The 22,386-nt window shown below is 45.5% G+C and overlaps 1 protein-coding gene and 1 long non-coding RNA gene across 2 annotated transcripts; both read right to left on the bottom strand.

The window, feature by feature from the left end:
• Positions 1-1,830: 1,830 nt before the first annotated feature.
• Positions 1,831-20,315, bottom strand: THAP12 (THAP domain containing 12). The gene is made up of 5 exons (XM_072993459.2): positions 20,032-20,315; positions 11,246-11,366; positions 7,694-7,801; positions 6,218-6,254; positions 1,831-5,120 (listed from the first exon to the last, which is right to left on the bottom strand). The coding sequence occupies exons 1-5, from the start codon at positions 20,118-20,120 to the stop codon at positions 3,175-3,177; spliced, it is 2,301 nt and encodes a 766-aa protein (XP_072849560.2). The 5' UTR covers positions 20,121-20,315; the 3' UTR covers positions 1,831-3,174.
• Positions 11,685-19,981, bottom strand: LOC144588103 (uncharacterized). The gene is made up of 2 exons (XR_013543448.1): positions 19,772-19,981; positions 11,685-19,682 (listed from the first exon to the last, which is right to left on the bottom strand). It is a non-coding gene; the product is annotated as an uncharacterized LOC144588103 (long non-coding RNA).
• Positions 20,316-22,386: the final 2,071 nt, after the last annotated feature.

The following is a 22,386-nucleotide window of genomic DNA, read 5'->3' as shown; positions in this document are numbered from 1 at the left end:
GATATACTGGTTTTCTCATGTTTTTCTTAAAGTGGTCTGAATTTTAAAGTGTTCTAAATTTAATTGCATTTTGATAATGAGTTTAATTCTATTTTAATATTTACAACTCCTTGTATTTCAGCTAGAGATGAGCACGAAATCTGGTTCGGTGGTTCGTGCCAGTTCATACGTGGAGCACTTTCCCCCAACTCCCCGTCTGGATTCTCCCCCCCCTCACTCACCAGCCAGCATGCACTCCTCTCTTCCTCTCTCTTCTCCAGCTGTTCAACCAGTCCCTGGCAGGAGCACGGGCTTCCCTGCCCCACCTCCTTGGCTGATCGTCCAATCAGACAAGGAGGCGGGACAAGCAAATCCGTGCTCCTGCCAGTGACTGGTCAAACAGCCAAAGAGGAGGAGAGTGGGTCATTGGCGGAAGAGGCGGGGAAAGTGCCATGCGTACGAACCGAGACAAACCTACGAACTGTGGTTTGTGCCCATCTCAAATTGCAGCTTCTACTGTTATTTAATTATATTGTAAGCTACCTTGGGTCCCAATTAGGGGAGAAAGGCTGCTGTTGTTATGGGCCACCAAGCTGTCTCCAACTTATGGCACACCTACAAATGAGTGCCGCCCCCCCAAATGTCCTCACAGTAGTGACGAATAAAATAAACTAACTAAGCCAACTTTCCAGTACTGTAGTAGGCATCTCAAGAGACTGTATGGAGGTCTTGGAACAGCGTCTAGTGTGGCTGAGGCGGCCAATTTGAGAGTGACAATCCCTTCCACCCCGAAGACAAATACCATCTGTCCCCTGTCCAGCTCCCTGATTTTGCTGCTTCCGGGACTGCCTCTTTGCCTCAGCCTGCTGGACAAGGGTCTCTTCAAATTGGGAGAGGCCATGATGCACCGCCTGCCTCCAGGCTGAATGCTCAGAGGTTTCCCATCTGTTGAGGTCCATTCCTAAGGCCTTCAGACCCCGCTTGCAGATCTCCTTGTATCGCAGCTGTGGTCTCCCTCAGGAGCGATTTTCCTGCACTAATTCTCCATACAGGAGATCTTTTGGAATCCGACCATCAGCCATTCTCACGACATGCCCGAGCCAATGTAGATGTCACTGTTTCAGTAATGTAAACATGCTAAAAATTCCAGCTCATTCTAGGACTACTCTGTTTGGAACTTTGTCCTGCCAGGTGATACCAAAAATATGTTGGATACAACACACATGAACAATGTTCAGCTTCCTCTCCTGCCGTGCACAAAGGGTCCAGGACTCACTGCAAGACAGGAGCGTGCTCAGGACACAGGCTCTATAGACCTGGATCTTGGTCTATTTGCCGTCAGCTTCTTATTAAGCCCTACTCTCTTTGTGAGTCTAGAGAACATGGTAGCTGCTTTGCCAATGCGTTTATCCAGCTCAATATCTAGAGAGAGGGTGTCAGAGATGGTTGAGCCAAGGTACACAAATTCATGAACAACCTCCAATTCTTGCGTGGAGATAGTAATAGAGGGAGGTGAGTCCACACCCTGGCCCATAACTTGTGTTTTCTTCAGGCTGATTGTTAGTCCAAAGTCTTGGCAGGCCTTGTTAAAATGAATCATGCATTGTTGGAGGTCTTCAGCAGAGTGGACAAAAATGGCTGCATCATCAACTTTCCAGTGGGGTGGCATATTTTGAGTGCAGGAAGGTTTCGAGGGCCAGCAGTAGAAGCCCTGCCAGAACAGGCTTAGAAACCTGCCAACATAGCTTTACAAACTTTTTTTCAAGGACCCTTGCAAGTGGCCCGTGCAGTTCGCCCATCTATTCCCACACTCAAAGCTGTTTTATAGCGAATATTGATACTATCAAGACAGCAAATTCACATTTTATTCTGCATGTAAATAAACTATACAAAAATGTTTCCTTTTTTTCCTTTTTTTGCCCAAAAATATCAGCAGAAAAATCTCCATATGACTTTGACAAAAAAAGAAACAAACACACCATCTCTCTCATTTGCTCTTCTGACATTAGGTTTACAGTTCAATTCCTACCCTGCAGACAGGGCAGTACAAACGTACATACAGGTCTGACTGAACATAGTTATAGACGCTCCTGGAGTATAGGCTTTTTTTATATATAAACAAGATAGCTTAATTTCTGAAAGCACTCATCCATTCATAAAAACATGAGACTTTTAAAACGGCTACCAGGGTGCAATCCAACAAAAGATAAAACAGAAAGCCCGGCTCAAGGAAGCTGAAATGAAGATGACTATATATTGACAAACACTTCCCTTTGCCAAAGCCATGTGAGCTTTCTGAAATATCCCATATAAGTTTCTCCATTCAGACATGAACTTAATTAATTCTAGGCCAAGGAAGCAGCTGAACACAGCACTCAAAATAACAAAAATGACCTTTTGGGATTACAAATCTCAGGGACTTCCAGCCAGCATTAGGTCAGGGTGGATAAAAATCAATGGTTTTTATTTTATTTTATTTTATTAAAAAAAATCAAATTCATTTAAATAATATTTTTTAAATTTAAATCGTTCTAAAAATGATTTTTTTTAAAAAAACTTAAATCCTGATTTAAATTGTGATTTAAATCAACTTGGTTTAAATCAAATCCACCCTGGTAGGGTTCTGAGAATTATAGTCGAAAAATGTTAACTTTTTCAAGCTTGGCTCCTGACCGACAAATATACAACTCAGTGCACGGCTTAGGTCAACCTTCAAAATAATTCCAGTCATTCACATAAATCCGTAAGGTTTACAAAAGTTTTCCTGCATGAGAGAACATTATAATCAGAAAGCAGAAACAATCAACCAGTTGTGTTTTGTTTTCCTGCTACCTTTCAAAAAATAAGTCTTTGCCGGTTGTGGAGCACAGATAGGGCAGTGCCGACAAAAATTGGTGGCCACAGTTGATTTCATCTTCTCAAAGGGACAAAATCAATTTTTTATTTCATTGGATGAGATGATAGGAAGGAGAGAGAGAGAAAAAAATAAATCGGAACTGATCCGATTTAAGAAAACTGAGCTGGGGGGGGGGTCAACAGCTCATGCCCCGTTGAAAGACACAGGCCTGTAACGGAAGAATGTTTGCACCGATTAATTATGCCTCTAAGTTTGGAGCACCTCACCCTTTTTTTAAAAAGGAAAAGCAAAGGACCCAGAACGGAGAAGTGTCTGTTTGCTCTTCCCTCTCCATTCTGCTAAGTCCCTTCCGTCGCTTCGGAAGTATTAGAAGGAGGGAAGTCGTCCGGATACTCGGCTTTCTCCGGGTAGAGTTTGATGTAGGTGTCCACCATTAAATCCAAGTCATGCTTGATATCAAAGTTGATGTTGAGCAAGGCCAGGTTGCTTGACCTCTGCTCGGTCAACGTGTTCTTCAGGTAGGCCTTCAAGCGCCGTCGGCCGACCTCAAACTTCTCGTTCTCCACCTTCATCACAGGAAGGATGCACAGCACCTTAAGCAAGGCGTAGACGTTGGGGAAAAACTTGATGTCGGGCAAATGAAGCGTCTCGTAAATGGTGGTGGGGAGCTCAATGTCCTTCCCCCGGTGCTTCCACTTGATTCGCCAGCAATGAAGTTCGGCCGAAAGGGTGTCGGGGTTGGTGAGGTCGTTTTTGTACATATCGGCGTGATGCTCCTCGGAGGTATTAAATTTCAGCTGCCCCATGACCGAGGGCACTAAAGACAAGCACTTCAACGCTCTCACGTGCTGCTCCGAGAATATGTCTTTCAGTTCCTGAATGATGTGCTCCACGGTGGGGATGCTAAGGGCTTCCTTGTAATAGTTTTCCGGCGTTATTTCGGAGTCCGTGTTCCCTTGCTGGGCTCGGCAAAATTTCCCAGGGAGTTTCACGGGGAGGTCCAGCTTCATGGCCAGGTTCGTGGCCTCCTCGAACCAGAACTCGTGGTAGACCTCGATGTTGTCCATCACCTCGTTCAAGGAATGCAACACGGCCGTTAAGCTGCTGGCGGCGAAGAAGACGTCCGACGTTTGGCCCTGGAGGTTCTTCCCAAAGGCCCGCGTGAAGGAGAGGATGTTCTTGATGATCACCACAGTGACGACGAAGTCGAAACTCGCCAGCACGGTGGAAAGTATGTAGGCCTGGCCAGCCACGGAGCTGCTCCACCTCACCGAGGTGTCGTTGATGCTGTCCAGGCATAACACGAAGGCCTGGAGGAGGTCCGCTGCAATCTCAAAAGTATCATGCCGGGACGTCCACTGGGAGCGGACGATTTCTTTCAACTCCTTCCCCTTCTCCTCGCTGTTCTGGAAGAGAAGAGAGATGACACTATCCAGATCTGACAGCAACTGGGGGGAGTGCTGGAAGAACGAGCAAACTTCCTCAATGGTCCCGAGAGCTAAAGAGACGCCCAGAACCGGAATGGATTTAGCGAGCCATATATTTAAGGCACAGGAAGCCGACAACGTATACACCGCTTGTGGATATTTTTCTAAGATCCTGGTGGCCACCGTCTTCATTTTGGAAGCAAAGCCGCTGGAGACGACGTAGGCCTGGCCTCGGCAATACTCCATGTTCAAGCCCCATTTTTCAGTGATGGTGGTATGAAACTTCACAGCCAGGACTTCCGGGTCTCCTTCGTAGGGTAAGAACCCGACGAAATCTTCTCTAAGGTTGTGACACTCATCCACGAACCTCACCAGCACCGGCAAATGTTCCTCGCCCGCGAGATCCACCAATTCCTCCGTGACGATGGAGAAGAAGTGGGAATCCCGGACTTCCCGGAGGGTCTCTTCCCGCACGCAGGTTTCGCAGATCTCCAGCATCTGCTTCTGCTGCGCCTTCGAGCAATACGCCAGGTTCACGGCCATGGTCTCAAACCGCTTCCGCAAAACCTCGTCTCCGGAATTGATCCTGAATTCCAGGAGAGACTGGAAGTTGTCCGGCGTGAAGATGCCTTCAGGAAGCTCGTCGGCCCTGTGGCCGTCCAAAGGAATGTTCTGTTTCCCCATCAGGATTAAAATTTCAAATAAAGATTTCAGGTAGTCTTTGTTTTCCCTCTCCTCTTGCGTCAAAGGGACCTCGTCGTCCGCCGGCTCGTCTCCACCTTCCTCGGAGGCTGGATTCGGGAGGTCGTTGTCCACCGATTCTGGGTTCATTTTCTCCTGTTCGAAAGCTTCGTCGACTAGGAGGAAAAGCATGGAAAAGCCCATTTAAGGACAGGAGTACCAACACACTGCTGTTAAGAATACTGATGGCCCCAAACCATTTTGGTAACTGATAACATTTGGCACAAACAGGTGTACAGTTGGACCCCCGTATCCACGGGGAATTGGTTCGAAGCCCGCCCCTTCACAGATAATGAAAAGCGCAATTATCGCTCGCACAGTCTGCTGGACTCCCCTGTACCTGCACTTTTTATCTCGATGGGGCTTCTAAGAGCCGAGTTGAAATCTTCACTCGTTCCTCAACACTCTGAAGACTAAAGATGACCCTCTTTGAAGGGGCTGGCTGGAAGGCAGGGAGGTGGGAAACCTTACCAGAAAGTAGTTTGGCTTAGGTTAGCACCTCCTCTCCTGCCCTAGTCTGAGTTTACATGAACAATGCTCTGGAAGGAAGCTACCTTAAGCTGATGCAACTAGGAGAAATGGTGATGGCTTCCCTATATACCGTATTTTTCAGTGTATAAGACCCCCCCCATGTATAAGACACCTCCCACTTTTCTAATCCAAAATTAAGAAATCTAAGTGGGGCTTAGCAAGTGCAGGGGGGAAAGGATCAAAGAGCTGCAGGATCGCTTTGATCCCTGCTTTCCCCTCCACTTGTTTTTGTTCTCTCCTCAGCTTACTTCCGTGTATAAGACGACCCTCAATTTTTAGTCTAAAGATTTTAGACGAAAGTATAGTCTTTCTATGCAAAACAGATGGCTTCCTTGATGTGCACAACATACAGTGCTTGGAAGGCTTGATCTCACAAGACCTGGACACCGATTCCAACTAAAGTCCCAGATGGACCTCTGACTCTTTCAAATGCTCTTTTTCACAGTCTGAAACAGAGAGCCTTAACACACACGCTAACCTCTCCTCCTGAAATCAAGAGCACTTGGCTGGACCCTGCTCAGCGTTCATAATCCAGGAGTAGTAAAAGCCCTTCTTCCTAGTATCTTACCCATTATTCTCCGTCCCACCCGACCCAGTATTAGGCGCTTTCAGAAAGGGAGGAATAAAAGAAAGACCTCTCTAGTGAGAAGCTAGCCATCTCTGCAAGACCCTGGCCACTTACTTTTTTGCTGCTTCAGCATTCTTATTTCTTCTTCACTCTGGGGAAAGAAAGAAAGAACAGAAAAAACAAGACATAAACCATAAGTCTCCAAAACAAAAGGACTAAAATTATGAACGCAAGTCTTTTGAACCCTAGCTTCTAGTCAGCTGCGCCAAGATTAAGCCTTCAGACAGCCTGGAAGCACATGGCTGAGGATGATGAGCCAGACCCTAAAAGAAAGAGGTATGGTTTCTGCTAGCAGTAGGTCTTCTCCCCTGGCTATGTCAGGCCTTGCCTTTCTGAAAACACCACCTAATCCAGAATGCTCTGAACTGTTAGGAACCCAGTAATATTAGGTCAAGCAAAACAGACTGCCTACTCCCTAATTTGGGTGGACATCAAAATCAGTAACAGGGAATCTCATGGGGACCACGATTCTTAACACCCCCTCATAACTACCTTTCTCTGAGCTTCAAAAAGAAGGTGGAAGGGGAAGATTAAGAGGATACAAAGTGCTTGGCAGGCCTTTGGTCAAAAGGGTTGAATGATAAATTCCAAATTACTGGCTGAGAAGGGGTTGGAAACCACACCCTTTCCCCCTCCCCCCAACTTTGCAGACTGTATTTTATCCATCTAAGAAACAAACTTGCCACCCACAATGGCCGTGAGACTTTAATAAAAGCATATAATTTTGGAACTACCCACAAGAACGTGGTGCACAGCCTGAAGAAGATGAATCATTAGTGAAAGCTTGCTTTTGTTTTGTTTTGTTGTAATCTAACGAAGGTGTCACCTACTCCTGCATTCATTTTACCCTTCTCCTGCAACCTGAATAGAAAAACACCCTCCTTGCACTTCAGGTGTCCAGAGAAAGAAGACAGAGAAACCAAGAGGAGAAGATGGGAGTGTCCACTGTGCTGGGCAAAAGATCCAAACTTGTCCATCCTCAACATCTCCAAAGCTTTGGAGAAACAAGAAACTGATACGCTTCTTGTATTCCCTTAGAGGTCAAACTAGCCCAAATTATACATACTTTGGCCAAATGCCCAAGGAAGGCCACAGGAGGGTTCAGTGGTGATTGTAAGAACAGGCTACTAAGCCAAACCAAAGATTTGTGGAACCTCTGTAATTAATGACTGAGGAGACCCGTGGAAGGCTTGAACACCTAAAGTACCTACCATTACGTCCTTCATAAAATTCCAGGATCGAAGATTTCTCTACTCTTTTATAAGGGGCCAATCAACAATCTGTTTCGTTGACCCTAAATTAAACCTACAGTGGTTCTTGACTGAGGAAGAAGCAAAACGTAGATACAATACATCTGGATGCTGTGAAACTGCTGTGGGAGAGAATGTTGAGTTTCATACAGGAAGAGGGTTTGTCCTGGTATTGCACAACATCATACCTTCTGAGTATGAGCACTTTTATCATTAGCGGTAGCTTGGGACTCAATCTGCAGTTGCTTCAGTGTAGTATCTCAATCCAAATCAGACCTACCAGCTCTTTAATCCTTTTCCTGTGCCTGCTGTGAGGGTTGTTCAAATGGCTCGTGAGGTCAAAGATCGTTGGCACCGCGTTGTCTCGTAAAACGGTCCTGTACGGGCTCTGGAAAAGAAAAGGAAAGTTCTCCGTTGCGTGTTCTCTCCATCCTTGGTCAGCAGGTTTCTTTAAGTGGGGAGAAGCAAACCTAAGAGGCAAGGAACGGGTGGGGGTGCCAGAGGAGAATTTTGGAGACTAACTTATAATCTTGCACTTGAACTTGGGCAAATGGCAAACTACCAAGACAGCACAGCATTAATCTTCCCCTTTAGATCTCAGCTTGGGTTTTTTTTTCTTTTACAGAACTCTTTATCTGTCCAAGCAAAGCACGAGAAGTTAAATCGGAATTACGATTGCTCTGCACAGGGAAGGGCCCAAGTTACAGGAGAACACGTAGTCCATGAGGTGAAGCCTGCTGGGCACAAAATAAGCTACAGACGGCGGGCAGAAAGAACATTTCAACAAGGGTCTGGCTCTCGGGCAAGTGTTCTAAGCAACAGTTGTAAGCCTACAGGGGTTCAAGAGAAACGGGACGATTCCCCAATGGATCCACGTGTACGGTATAGGCAGATCCAGTTCTTGGTGGAGTCTGCTTTGCTGCCACACAATGGATGTCACTGGGTGGGCCCCAAATAAGGCACTCCTTTACATAAATCACAATAAGCCCTCAAACGCCACCATTCAATAATGCTTCACATCTGCACAACTGTGACGTTCATTGCAGTGGGTCAAGTTTGCTACTAAACTGGAATTTAAGTCAATTACAGTAAAGAGCAGAGCGGAGGAGGTGACCACCAAGAAGCCACGGCTCCTTGTTTTCCTCCTTCTGAGCCTCCCCTTGGACACGCCTGCTGCTGCAGACCAACGGGGCGATCTTATAGGTAGCCAGGGTGCCGTTGTCCACACAGCTCTAATGCCCTCAACAGATTCCCAATTAAAAAGTGAAAGGCTCCTAATGATCCTAATTGTAACCGGGATTACGACCAACACCGTTGCAGTGGTGCCTCGCTTAACGAGTGCCTCACTCAACGATAAATTTGCATAACGATGGCCTTTGCTGGAAATTTTGCCGCCTCACCTAACGATGTTTCCTATGGGGGATTTTCGCATAACGATGTTTGGAACCTTGCCTTCTACCACCAAGTTCTACCCGTGTCACTCGCGCGAGCCAGGAGGTGAGGTTGAGGAGCCTAACGCCGAGGGAGGCCCGGAAGGAGAAGACAAGAAATCGGGCCTTCTCGGCGGTGGCTCCTCGCCTCTGGAACAACCTTCCCCCAGACATTCGCGAGGCCCCCTCGCTGGGTATTTTTAAAAAGCAATTAAAGACAATGATGTTTCGGCAGGCCTTCCCCCCCCACCCCCCCTTAGCTAATCCTGATTTTCCTTTTTTCTTTTTCTTAGTTTATAATTTCATGGTTGAAAGTTTTCTTCTTTGTAAATTCGTTTTTAGTTATTGTTGTACCCCTGTTGTGAGCCGCCTAGAGTGGTCTATTGACTAGATAGGCGGGATATAAAATAAATAAATAAATAAATAAATAATAAAAATTAACGATGACAGTTTTAGGTCCCCTGTTTCGCTTAACGTTTTTTTTGACAGCCCTGTTTTCGCTATTTTAAAAATATTCTAAAATGTTTAAAAAATGTTTAAAATGCTTGGAATTGTTAGTGCACCTAATAAAACCTTCATTAAAGTAATTTGGCTTCGTTCTAAGTCTTTTTGAATTTTTGGTGATTTTTTTTCACCAGTGAAATGTATTGAATAGGCTCCTATTGGAACGGATTAATCGGTTTTCAATGCATTCCTATGGGAAATGGTGTTTCGCTTAACGATGTTTTCACATAACAATGTTTTTAATGGAACCAATTAACATCGTTATGCGAGGCACCACTGTATTTCCATGATTGCTATTGTGACATGAACAATACATTTTTTTTGTTGTTCCTGGAAGTTTCTACTTTGTGTGTCTTTTGGAGGGAGTGATCCCCGAAGACTTTTTGCACACGAAAAAGAAGATGAAAACCAGAAGTTCCCACCCAGGCATTGCCTGTTTATGTTCTTCTCTCTTTTTAAAAAATGGCTGAACACAGCCACTTTCAAGCTCCTCCTCGTGCACAGAGGGAGATGGGGCTCAAATTTGACCCACAAGCCTGGCCCAACCCCAGTCTACATCATCCAATGAATGGTTTCCGTGGAGGACAAGAGAAGTACCCCAAGCAACAAATCAAGACCACAGTAGTTGTTCGCTCCTCCCAAATCTTCTTTTTCCTATTTCAAGATGACGAGCGAGGGTCATTGCTTGCCACCAGATTCCTCATGGAAAAACATTTAATTCTGAGAATTAGCAAGAGACGTGGATAATGACAATCATGTGAAAAATGGCACACACAAGCATTTTACTTTGGCTAAGCACAGGGACACACCTCCTGATGTCCAGCTTACTGGACAGCCACTGGATTTTTTCCCCTACCAACTTTCTCCAGTCCAGTCCTTCCTCTAGTTACCCCCAGCCATCTTCGAGAGTTGTTTTATCACTCAGCAAAGGTCTGACATTATTTTAAGGTGGCATGTATGTTTCTTGCACCAGTGATTTCTCAGAGGGCTACGCAGGGCACTCAAAGCGTTAAGATAAAATCAAAATGTCAAGCAAATGGTATCGATGGAAAGGCAGCTGCCTCTGCTGCGTGCATGGAACTTAATTCACTTGGCTCTTTAAAGCATTTTTTTAAAAACAAGGAAGGCCATGAATGCAATTCAGTTTTAGAGACAGAATTTCTCCCAGCAGAGTATCAAGCAAAACTCTTTATTGAAATCTAGTATTTCCAATGGGAGGACCCCACCATCTCTTCCCTCCAGTATATGCCATGGTAGTTTCCCAGAACATCAATCTACGCCTGCATATTTTCATATTTGAATAACCTAGAGAGGCTTAAAAGCACAGAAACGAACAGGTTAGGCACACAAAGAAGAGGCAGTGGGCTGCAACCCACACAATCTGGTTCAGTGCAAAATCTGAGAGCTTAAATGCCGTCATAGAAGAGCCAGGCAATTACCTACAGGCAATAAATCAAGTTGCAGAAAAGCTCTTTATTTGACAAGATGCTCGCTTTAAGGAATTCTCTTCCATATTTCACATGGAATAATAGTAAAGTTGGAAAAGATAGCAGTTTCCCATCAGCCCTCCTCCCCCCAAAAACAGCACGTTTAAGGTCAATTTCAAGCCTGCACCTCCTACCATAGACCACATGATGGGAATATGCAGGATTAAAATTGGCCTTAAATAGGCTTATTCCTGCAGATGAATAATGACCCCACGTGCAGTTTTCTGCATACCCATGTCTACATGCCTTGCTTTGGTTTGGAAATGAACCCTTAGGAAGATGTAGCACCAGAATGTAGCAGCGTGCCACAGATTTGGGAAGCAGGAGATACAGGAAGCACCCACCCCTCTTTTTTTTTTTTTTTTTTTTTGTAATCAACAGAGATCATTACGAATGCTTCCTCCCACTTACACTTCTGCATATCATGGAGGTCTCAAAATGTTTCGCACACAGCCTGTAATGCTTGTTCAGTTGGTCCGGCGTCTTATCTTCCAGGTCGGCCCGTCGGCAGTTCTCTACCCACCGCTGGCATCTGCAAGAGACAGATTCTCCGCTAGTCAAAAGCTTTAAGAACAAACACCCCCAAAATGTGTGCTTGGGGGGGGGGAACATGATTGCTGGGAGCCCAATGTCAGAACACCCATCATCTTTCGGAGTGATCGACTGAGCCCTGGGGTGGGGGAGAGATCATTTGCTCCCGGGGATGTGAACAATTCTGCCACGTTTTTCCGATCATTCAGGGTGGGTGGGCACTTAGCAGCATTTGCCCAGGTCTTGAGATTTGCAAGATCTCTGCTTGAGGCCAGAGGCACAGTGAGGTCAGTGGCCCAGGCAGAAAGCCAGATAGCAAGGGGGTGATTTCTAATAGTATTTCATGCCCCCAATCTGGGCTGAGATGCATACCCTTTCCACACCTATGGCAAGGCTATCAGATCTTATCTCATGCACTCCAAAAATCCACGTTTTGAGAATGCCACTTTTATGTAAAATAAAATAAAAAATTCTGGAGAAGAACTCAAGACTTAAGATCGCCAAATAAATTACTTCTTATAAGTCAATGCCTGAAATTAGATCCACCGTTCACAGTCAGCAGCCTTAAAGAGAGAGAAAAAAGAAGAGGATACAAAGAGACACATCATTAAACCCTCACCCTACGGAGTGAAATGACTTTAATTTGATGATTACTCATTGTCTCAAATCATCGTTCAGCCTCCTGCGAGAAAGTGAAAAAGAATATTATCTCAAGAGAGAAAACTTCCTTCTTTTTATTAATGCTGATGAATATTTAACCCAGAGGCTGGAAGATGTCCTTAAAAACTAGGACACAGATGTGAAACCTTAATTGTTTCCTGGCTACTAAATAGCCCTCTAAAGGAACATTTATACGATCTAAGTCAGGGATCAAGCAATGAAGATTATCAATATGGCTAGGTACTAGAAATAAATCAGAACCTATACAGCTGTATATATCTGGACTAAGCCTTTCAAATCCTATAGCCATATCATGAAGTCACAGTTATGATGTCACTTCTAGACTGCCAGGTTTTCATAACTTTAAATAACAAGCCTTACACATCAATAAGATATATTAAGGGTCTAATAAATATGAATGTATTAAGTGTCCCCTAAGATATCAGCTAAAAATCAGGTCTGTCCACCACATTTATCAGCAGCATATAAGCCTGACAACTATGTATTATCTATTATCGTCTATTATCTGGAAGAACTATGGCAACGTGTTTTTTTTTCAAAATCAACAAGAGGCAGATTTTTATACCATGATGAAATTCTACCCAAATAACTCAACCTGCAATTTATGACCGAAGAGTCTCTTGAAAAATATATTTAAATGGATTCTGACATTCCAGGAGAAAAGCCAAAACCATTTCCCCATACAAGCCTCCCCATGTTTTAAGATTTCCAGAGAAGGAAGGCCCTTCCCTTGGGCTAATGGAGAAGAGCCAAGGATAAATGGGGATTGCGCTTCTGTGAACGACACAACTGGGCTAACGCCAAAAGGAAATTCTAGTCGCCAATGCGCACAGAGGCAAAAGGAAAGTCCAACAGAACACAGGCAGGAAGAAGTGTGGAACAAAATTAAGTGAGATCACAATTATTGTAGTATCTGGGCTGAACCGACTAAAGCAGGACATTTTGTATCAGATAATTATAAAGTGTTTTACACTGGAAAGTCAGTGGAATCAGTATGACTGTAAAAGCAAGGTGAGACATAGTGCATGCATTTGGGGGCTGTAATGTACAGTAAAGTTTCCATGAAGAATATCAGACTTCTTGGAAAACCTATTAGCATAACCATCAAGTCTATGTTCCAATCACAGTGACAGAAGAAAAAAAATTAAAAAATGCTTTTACACAAGTATCAAGGAGAAAACTGACTACACTCCACAATCATGGGTAACTGAGTTGCAAAACAAACGAAGAACTACCAAGTATTGTCCAAGAAGCTGAACCAGGAGCTACCGTGTTTCCCCGAAAACAAGACAAGGTCTTTATATTAATTTTTGCTACAAAAAGTGCATTGGGGCTTATTTTCAGGGGATGTTTTATTTATTTCACCTACAACAATCTACATTTATTCAAAGGCAGTCACACCATCTTCTTCTTGTTGCTGCATAAGTGTGGAGGGCGGGGTTTCACTTCACTGGGGCTTATTTTTGGGGTAGGGCTTATATGACGAGCATCCTGAAAAATCACACTAGGGCTTATTTTCAGGGAAACAGGGTAGAAATGAAGCAGGAGAATAATTCACAGAATTCTCTGATGTCCACAATTTCTCTATTGAAATTGTTGCAGGCAGCCTACAGACAACTGTGCATGAAGGTGTCACCAGTCAACACAGAAACAAAATAGACTATCTATTTGGAAGTAGAAGATGTTTATTGGAGGAGACTGTAATATAAATGATGAGCAGCTAATATATAAAAAAAATTAAGAGTAAGGTTGAAGCATAATAGTAAAATAAGCGTAGGAACAGAATACAATTGCCTAGGAACAGGAGAAAATTGAAATAATGTTCTTGGAGAGTTTAAGAATGGCATAAGCCATAAGGAACAGAGTTACATTACTAAAACTAACTGATCACAAAGCACAAGAACTATGGATTGAAAGTAAAGGAATCATCAGGGAAGAATGTGAAAAAAATACTCCTGTAGTTAAAAAAAAATTGGCAGATAACAAACGTAGTCTTGAAACAGATAACAGTGGACGAGACGCAAAAAGTAAAGGCGAGATATATTAAAAAAAAAACAGCAACAGAGATAGGGCCAGAATTTCAAATGCAGTGACTTGCACATGGAGACAGAGAGCTGTTATCATAATTATAGTAAAATTAAAGAGAAAGATAACAAGATAGCAGCAGCAGGAAGGAAGCAGGAGACCTCTTCCATTAAATGCAAGAAATAATAATGATAAAAAGTTTAAACTAAAACATGAAATGGTGAAAGCATATAGTGGCTGAAATCTCGTTACCTAGCATACTGGCCAAAATTCTTTTGCTTGATGTAATAAATCACACTGTCGTAGGCACGTTGAATCAATGGGAATTTTGTAAGTCAATGTGAAGACTGGAGGTGAGAGCAAGGTTCCTCTCACGGGAGTGCTGTCCCTCCCGCCTACCGTCGATAAAGCGAGCCAGAACCCGCCAATTCCCCCACCCAGGAAGACAAGACCGTCTGGACCAGACCCGGGGAAGATAGAAGAGGATTTGAAAGAATTAACAGTCAAGGAGACCGGGGCGGTTTTGGAAGGAGTGGAACGAAAAGCGCGGGTAGAAGTGGAAGCAGGACTCATCATCGTTTAGTCGTGTCCGACTCTTCGTGATCCCATTGTCCAGAGCACGCTAGGCCCTCCTGTCTTCCATTGCCTCCCGGAGTTGGGTCAGATTCATGTTGGCCGCTTCGATGACACCGTCCAACCATCTCATCTTTGGTCGTCCCCTTCTCCTCTTGCCTTCACGCTTTCCCAACATCAGGGTCTTTTCCAGGGAGTCTTCTCTTCTCATGAGAATGCCAAAGGATTGGAGCCTCAGCTTCAGGATCTGTCCCTTCCAGTGAGCACTCAGGGTTGATTTCCTTCAGAACGGATAGGTTTGTTCTCCTTGCAGTCTAGGGGACTCTCAAGAGTCTCCTCCAGCACCACAGTCCAAAAGCACCAATTCTTTGGCGGTCAGCCTTCTTTATGGTCCAGCTCTCACTTTCATACATCACTACTGGAAAAACCATAGCTTTGATTATGTGGACCTTTGTTGGCAAGGTGATGTCTCTGCTCTTTAAGATGCTGTCGAGGTTTGTCATTGCTTTCCTCCCAAGAAGCAGACGTCTTTTAATTTCGTGGCTGCTGTCTCCATCTGCAGTGATCATGGAGCCCAAGAAAGTGGAAGCGGGACTAGCACATATAAAAAGGGGGTGAAAGCGGGCTACCACCAGGGTGGGAGTGGATGTCAAAAGAAGATCCCTGGACTGGAAAGGTGGAGAAGCTAAGGCTCCCCAAGGAGGAGGCGGATGCCAGGAGAAGACAAGAAAGCAACCCCCCCCCAAGCCATCGTACCAGGGAGGGGAGACTGAAGAGTGGAGAAGGAAATTGAGGGAGGAGAAAGGGAAAGAGAACGGAGGGAGAGATTGGAATGGAGAATGCGGGAGATGCAACGGACGGGACGATGGGATGACCCTGGCAGACGATCGATCCCACCCAAGAGCTTGCCTGGTGGACAACAGAAACGAGGACACAATCCCCTCATTGGATGGGGAGAACAGGCCATTATTAAACCTGGGTGCATCTCTGGACTGTCCGGGACCCTGGAATGTTCAAGAGAGAAACCTGTTCAAAGTTGATGAGTGGAAACCCCTGCCAGACCCGTTGTCTGGCAGGGAGAAGGGCTAGATCATGTTTGCTGACATTGGATTCTTGTTCAATAACACAATCAACGTTACTCCGATTTCAAAGGCTGGCGATTTATTTGGGACTAATCGGGAGCCAGGAATCGAACCCTCGCCGTCAACTCCTGCATATGTTTTGTGGAATTAAATTACAGTATCTTATCCTACTTGTGACTTGTCAACGCTGTAAGTTGCAACTAGAGTTGTTGCTAAGTGCCATCAAGTTATCTGTGACTTATGGCGATCCTACGAATGAGGTCCTCTTGTCCTCAACAGTCTTGCTCAGTTCTTGAAAGCTCAACTTTGTGGCTTCCTTCAGGGAGTCAGTGTGTCTCGTATTGGGTCTTCCTCTTTTCCTGCTGCTTTCAGCTTTTCTCAGCCTTACTGTCTTTTCCAGAGAATCCTGCCTTTTCAGGAGGTGCCCAAAGTAGGAGAACCTCAGTTTCAACCCTTTTGCCTGCAGAGAGAGTTAAGGCTTGATTTGATCTAGGATCTACTGTTCCTTCTTTCTCGCAGTCCAGGGCATCTGCAAAGGTCTCCTTCCGGCACTAATGACACTTCAAATGAGTCATTTTTTTTCTGGTCCAGCTTTCTTTACTGTCCATCTTTCACATTCATACCTGGTGACTAGGAATAAAAGCGTGTGGATGATCTTGGTCTTCATCTCCAGTGAGATATCCTTTTCTAAGTCTTTCATTTTTACCCTTCAAGTCTCACTTCCATTTAATTTCTTGGACTGAAGACTGAGCCCAGCTATTCAAAATCTCTTGTCTCTGTGTGTTTTGGCACAATATGGAAAAGAATGGTTTCCAATAACAAAGGGTTCAGATGAGTGCATTTTATTTCCCCATTTGTTCAAGCTATATGCAAAATATAAACAAAAAGCTGAAATAAATACATACTATTTATTCCAGCCCTTGCTATCAAAAGACTGACAGAAATTAAGGTGAAATGCAAGGAGGGGAAAGGAAATGAAACAAAGAAGGCAAAATAGTGAGAGACTTTAAAGACCACCATATTTAGCCTTTTCAAAAATGCTTCTCTTTTAATAAATTGCCTGCTTCTTTGGAAATGAATGTCAAAATGTTTTTTCTAAGGTTTAACTAAAATCTTCCATGAAAAAGTCCACCGAAGTCCTGGCCTCTTCTATGCAATTGCACTTCTTGTGTTTTAAAGAGGTGCTATCATATCTCAAAAGTGGTACATCTCAATGGGTTGGAACACCTGGCTATGGGGCTGGTGGTTCAAATCCCCAATGTGCCTCCCAGGAACAGGGTTAAACCACAATCACTCAAACTACATGTGGTTGACAAATTTACCTACCCTGCTGCTTAGGTGGCTGCTTAGGGAAAGATGCACAGTACAGTGGTGCATCGCTTAACGATTACCTCACTAAACGACAAAACTGCTTGACGATGAGCTTTTTGTGATCGCTTTTGCGATCGCAAAACGATGTTTTAATGGGCAAAATTCACTTCCCGACTATCGGTCCCCTGCTTCGGGAACCAATTCTTCGCATTACGACGATCAAAACAGTTGATCATCGGGTTTCAAAATGGCCACCCACTGTGTAAAATGGCTCCCTGCTGTGCTTTAGGACGGATTTTTCGCTGCACAGGCATCGAAAAATGACCGCCCTATGGAGGATCTTCACTGGACGCTGAGGTATTTAGCCCATTGGAACACACTGAGTGGTTTTCAATGCATCTCAATGGGCTCTTTTATTTCGCTGGATGAAGATTTCGGTCTACAGCGATTTCGCTGGAACGGATTATCCTTGTCAAGCGAGGCACCACTGTAGTCCCAGAATGTCACCAGAAAAAGACTGGGAAATGACTTTCCTACGTAGAAGATGGATAATTCGGTGGTTTAGGCATCTGGGTGCAGAGCCAGAGGGTTGGGAGTTCGATTCCCCTACTGAGCCTCCTTGATGGGGGCTGGAGCCGATGATCCATAGGGTCCCTTCCATCTCAGCAGTTCTAAGACGATTAAAAGCCTGGAAGGATGGCAGTAAATTTGTGCCCACGTGACAGCCCATTACTATTGTTACTATTATTGTTATCGGGACTCAGTACTGTTATGGAGGCTCAGTGTTGGTTTTAACCAATAAAGCCCTAAACGGTTTGGGTCCAAGATATCTCAATAACCGTATCTCCCTTTAAAAACCTAGCCAAGTATTAAAATTATCAGGGGAGGCCTTTTTCTAGATCCCACTACCTTCACCAGTTGTGCCTGGTGGGGACACAAGAGAGGTTCTCCTCTGCTGCTGCTCCAAGACTTTGGAACTCCCTGCCACTGGACCCCATCACGACTGCCTTTCTCTTCAGGCAGGCTTTTCCTTAATAACTCTCTGGGAAAGTTTGTATTCTGAGGCTTCTAAATCTGTTTCAGCTTTTACCTAATATATTTAATGTACTGTTATTAATCCTTTTCAAACAGGTGATTAATGTTACGGTTCTTAGCTTTTAATATTATGTTTGTACTGATGCAAAGCACCTGGGGATCCTTTTTGTAAGGAGAAAGGAAGGGTAAAAGGTATTTTAAATAAATAGAAAACTAATTAAAATAAACCTGAAGAGTGACGCACACAAAGAGAGAGAAAAAAACTCATGCCAACCCTAATAATATCAGCAAGGTATTTGATGAGTGGCTTTGCCTGTTCCACACACAACCAAAGAATCTGTACAACTTAGCTGGAATTCAAACCCAGGTCACCTGAACCCTAATGTCACTCTATCCACTGCAACACTAAAACCTATTACTGTGCTTTGTACTTGACTGCTTGCGATGAATGTGTTCTGGTGTTGCTTTTGTTTCTTTCTCTTTTTTTAAGTGTGGGATAACGTCTAAAAAGGGACGTGGGTGGCGTTGCTGGTTAAACTCACAGAAGCCTCTGTGCTGCAAGGTCAGAAGACCAGCTGTCTTGAGATCGAATCCACGCAACGGAGGGAGCTCCCGTCGCTCGTCCCAGCTCCTGCCAACCTAGCCGTTGATGAACAGGGACCACCTCGGTGGGAAGGTCACAGCGTTCCGTGTCTAGTCGCGCTGGCCACGTGACCACGGAAACTGTCTACGGACAAAACGCTGGCTCTACGGCTCGGAGTCGGGGATGAGCACCGCGCCCTCGAGTCGGACACGACTGGACTAAATGTCAAGGGGAACCTTTACAAATGTCCAAAAGCTGCTGGAGAGCTCTGTAGTTTTGGTCTCTGGCTGCAGAGCCAGAGGGTTGGGAGTTCGATTCCCCCACTGCGCTTCCTGACAATGGGTTGGACTCGCGACTAGATGATCCCGAGAGTCTCTTTTCCAGCACAGCAGCTGTAAGGTTTTCACTTACTGTTGGCAGCTTTATTTCCTGTCTTTTAATACTTCGGAGTCCTTTTTAAAGGAGAAAGGCGGCATAAACCCATTTTAATCTATTTTTAGGGTGACTGAATGTCTTCCGCCACCAATCCATCCTCAAGGCTAAAGGAAGCCCCCACCCCAGGGGGGGCGCCTTCAAGCTTTCCTAGCAGGACCTGCTTCCTTCCACACGAACCTCCTTCTTCTCCGTTATTCTTCCCATTTCTGCCTACAACCATCCCCACCATCATCTTTCTAGACCTGCAGAAACCGCAGGGCTTCCTCACATCCCCCTGACACGACAAGCGGTGGCGGCTGTTGTCCTCTGGAAGCACCTGTTTTGCCCGACCCACCGCCACATAACGTGGGAAGGGCGATTCAGCGCGCGCGCGCACACACACATGTGTAACGTACGAACCGTTGCTTAAAAGAGCACGCCCCCCAGAACATGCGGGCATGAACCTGGGTTTGCTGGCCTCGTCCCGTGTGAACCTGGGTTTGCCCGCCGCTTCATGTGTGAACCTGGGTTTGCTGGCCGTGTCATGTGCGAACCTGGGTTTGTCGGCCCCGTCCCGTGTGAACTTGGATTTACCAGCCCCTCACATGTGAACCTGGGTTGCCAGCCGCGTCACCTGCAAACCCAGGTCTGCCGGCCCCTTAAGGTGTGAACCTGGGTTTGCCGGCCCCGTCACGTGCGAACCTGGGTTTGCCAGCCCCGTCACGTGCGAACCCGAGTCTCCTGGCCACGCCACGTGTGAACCTGGGTTTGCCGGCCCCGTCACGTGTGAACCCGGGTTTGCCGGCCCCGTCACGTGCGAACGCGGCTCTCCCGCTCCCGCCCACAAACCGCGTCTCGTGTGAACGTGGCTCTGGAGCCGTGCAAAGAGTGAACCCGCAAAACCCGCGTCCCCACTCCCCCCCCCCCACCGACCCCCCTCCTCCTCCTCCTCGCCCACTGACCGGGCTGGGTCCCGCGGGAACCGGAAGAAGGCCAAGTCGCTCTGGGTGCTCTTGCGGGTGCAGTTCGGGGCGGCGCAGAAATTCGGCATCGTCGGGAAGGGCAGGCGCGCCTTCAAACGCCCCGCGCGCAGCCGAAGGGGAAGCGGCGGAGGAGGAGGAGGAGGAGGAGGAGGACTGGCCGCCACCGCCTCCTTCCCACCATGCACCGCGGCCTCCCGGGCCCGGCCGCTCCGCCAACCACCATCGAGAGGGCCGCGCCCGCGCCGGAACGCGCCTGCGCCATAGCCGCGCCGGCGCAGACGCTCCCCTTTCCGCTTTCTTTTCCCTCCAGGGCGGCGGGATATAGAGGGAAGGGAAGGCCGAGAGTGACTGGAGCAGCGCTCACGATCTCCGGTATCCGTTGGAATCGCCCCCGCTTTCCAATGCCAGGGAGTTGCCCTGCACGGTTTGCGTCGTTCTTCGTCATTGCCTTGGAGGGTTTTTCTTGTTCTTCTAAAGGCTAATCGTTTTGCAAGACTGCAGCGCAATAAATAAGATGTCATCATTTTGTACAGCACTCTCCTGTACACTTCCAACCAGTTAATTATTTTTATTTATTTATTTATTTATTTATTTATTTATTTAACTTATATGCCGCCCATTCTACCCAAAGGTCTCTGGGTGGCTTACAACAATTAAAATACAGTAAAACATATAAAACGATTAAAATACAATTAAAATCCATACTCTAAAATTGCCATCAGGACCCACAATTGGTGTTATTTCAATTAAAAGCCTTCTGGAACAGGAAGGTTTTGACCGGGCGCCGAAATGTCATCAATGCGGACATCAGACGAATCTCACTTGGGAGAGCATTCCATAGTCTGGGGGCAGCTACTCAAGCCAATGTCGTTTCTTTTCTCTCCCCCCCCCCCCTTTTTAATGAAAAGCTCAGTCCAAGACCTGCATCGTGGAAGTGTGCAGCTTGCATGCCTTGGTCTCTCTCGGTGCTTTTGTTGTTAAGTTGTGTCCGACTCTTCGTGACCCCATGGACCAGAGCACGCCAGGCCCTCCTGCCTTCCACTGCCTCCCGGAGTTCGGTCAAAGTCATGTTGGTCGCTTCGGTGACCCTGTCCAACCCTCTTGCCCTTTGTCGTCCCCTTCTCCTCTTGCCTTCACTCTTTCCCAACATCAGGGTCTTTTCCAGGGAGTCTTCTCATGAGATGGCTAAAGGATTGGAGCCTCAGCTTCAGGATCTGTCCTTCCAGTGACCATTCCAGTGTTGATTTCCTTCAGAATGGATTGGTTTGTTCTCCTTGCAGTCCAGGGGATGCTCCAGAGTCTCCTCCAGCACCACAATTCAAAAGCATCCATTCTTCGGCGGTCAGCTTTCTTTATGGTCCAGCTCTCACTTCCATACATCACGACAGGAAAAACCATAGCTTTGACTATGTGGACCGTTGTTGGCAAGGTGATGTCTCTGCTTTTTAAGATGCTGTCTAGGTTGGTCATCGCTTTCCTCCCAAGAAGCAGGCGCCTTTTAATTCTGTGGCTTTCAGTGCAGTCAATCGCTAATTGGAAGTGTTATAAATAGTACACCATGTAGTGGTAACGTTATAACTTAGCTCCCATACACCGCTCTGGCACAACTGCGTTTGCACAGCTCGGAATAGATGGCCAGTAGAGCTGAAGAACAAACGTTCAACCTTGAAAGATTCTAATGCGCATGCACATAGGCAGCAATCAAAAGTGGACGCGTGCCGTCCATATCAGGAGAGCAGTAACGTGAAACAAACATGAGGCCGAATAATAGCCTGGAAGTAACTCATTACAAGTAACGTTTTGTCTTGTGTGATAATAAGGTAACGAAGTGACATTGTAATAATAGCATAGATGGGAAAAGTAGTTGAAAAGCTATCTGTTTGTGTAAGAAGTAATGTTATTTAGTTATGCCCAGAAGTTACTTTTAAAGGGCTTTTGGACAGGCTTCATCCCATTCTCTCACTGGCGAACAAATTAGTCTTCAGTTCTGTCTTTTTAAAATTTTTACAGCATGAGAAACACCAGAGACATACCGTATTTGTATTTTCCAAGCATGCAAGTGATGACAGATGGATTGTGTCATCACTTGCATGCTTGGAAAATACTAATTTTCTATATGCATCAAATGACTTCCACAAATTGAGCAATACCAATGATAATAATGGCGCTGGCAAAATGAAATGCAAAAAGGTCCTTTTAACTTTTTTAAGTTAAAAGGAACTTTTTGCATTTCATTTTGCAAGTTAAAAGTTATAATAATTAACATTTTTGCAAAATGAAATGCAAAAAGTTCCCTTTAAATAATAAAATATGCCTACAACAGATGAATGGGCA

The sequence above is a fragment of the Pogona vitticeps genome, chromosome 3 (assembly GCF_051106095.1).
Source record: "Pogona vitticeps strain Pit_001003342236 chromosome 3, PviZW2.1, whole genome shotgun sequence".
NCBI classification, from domain to species: Eukaryota; Metazoa; Chordata; class Lepidosauria; order Squamata; family Agamidae; genus Pogona; species Pogona vitticeps.
This window is presented reverse-complemented; position numbering and strand designations above follow the sequence as displayed.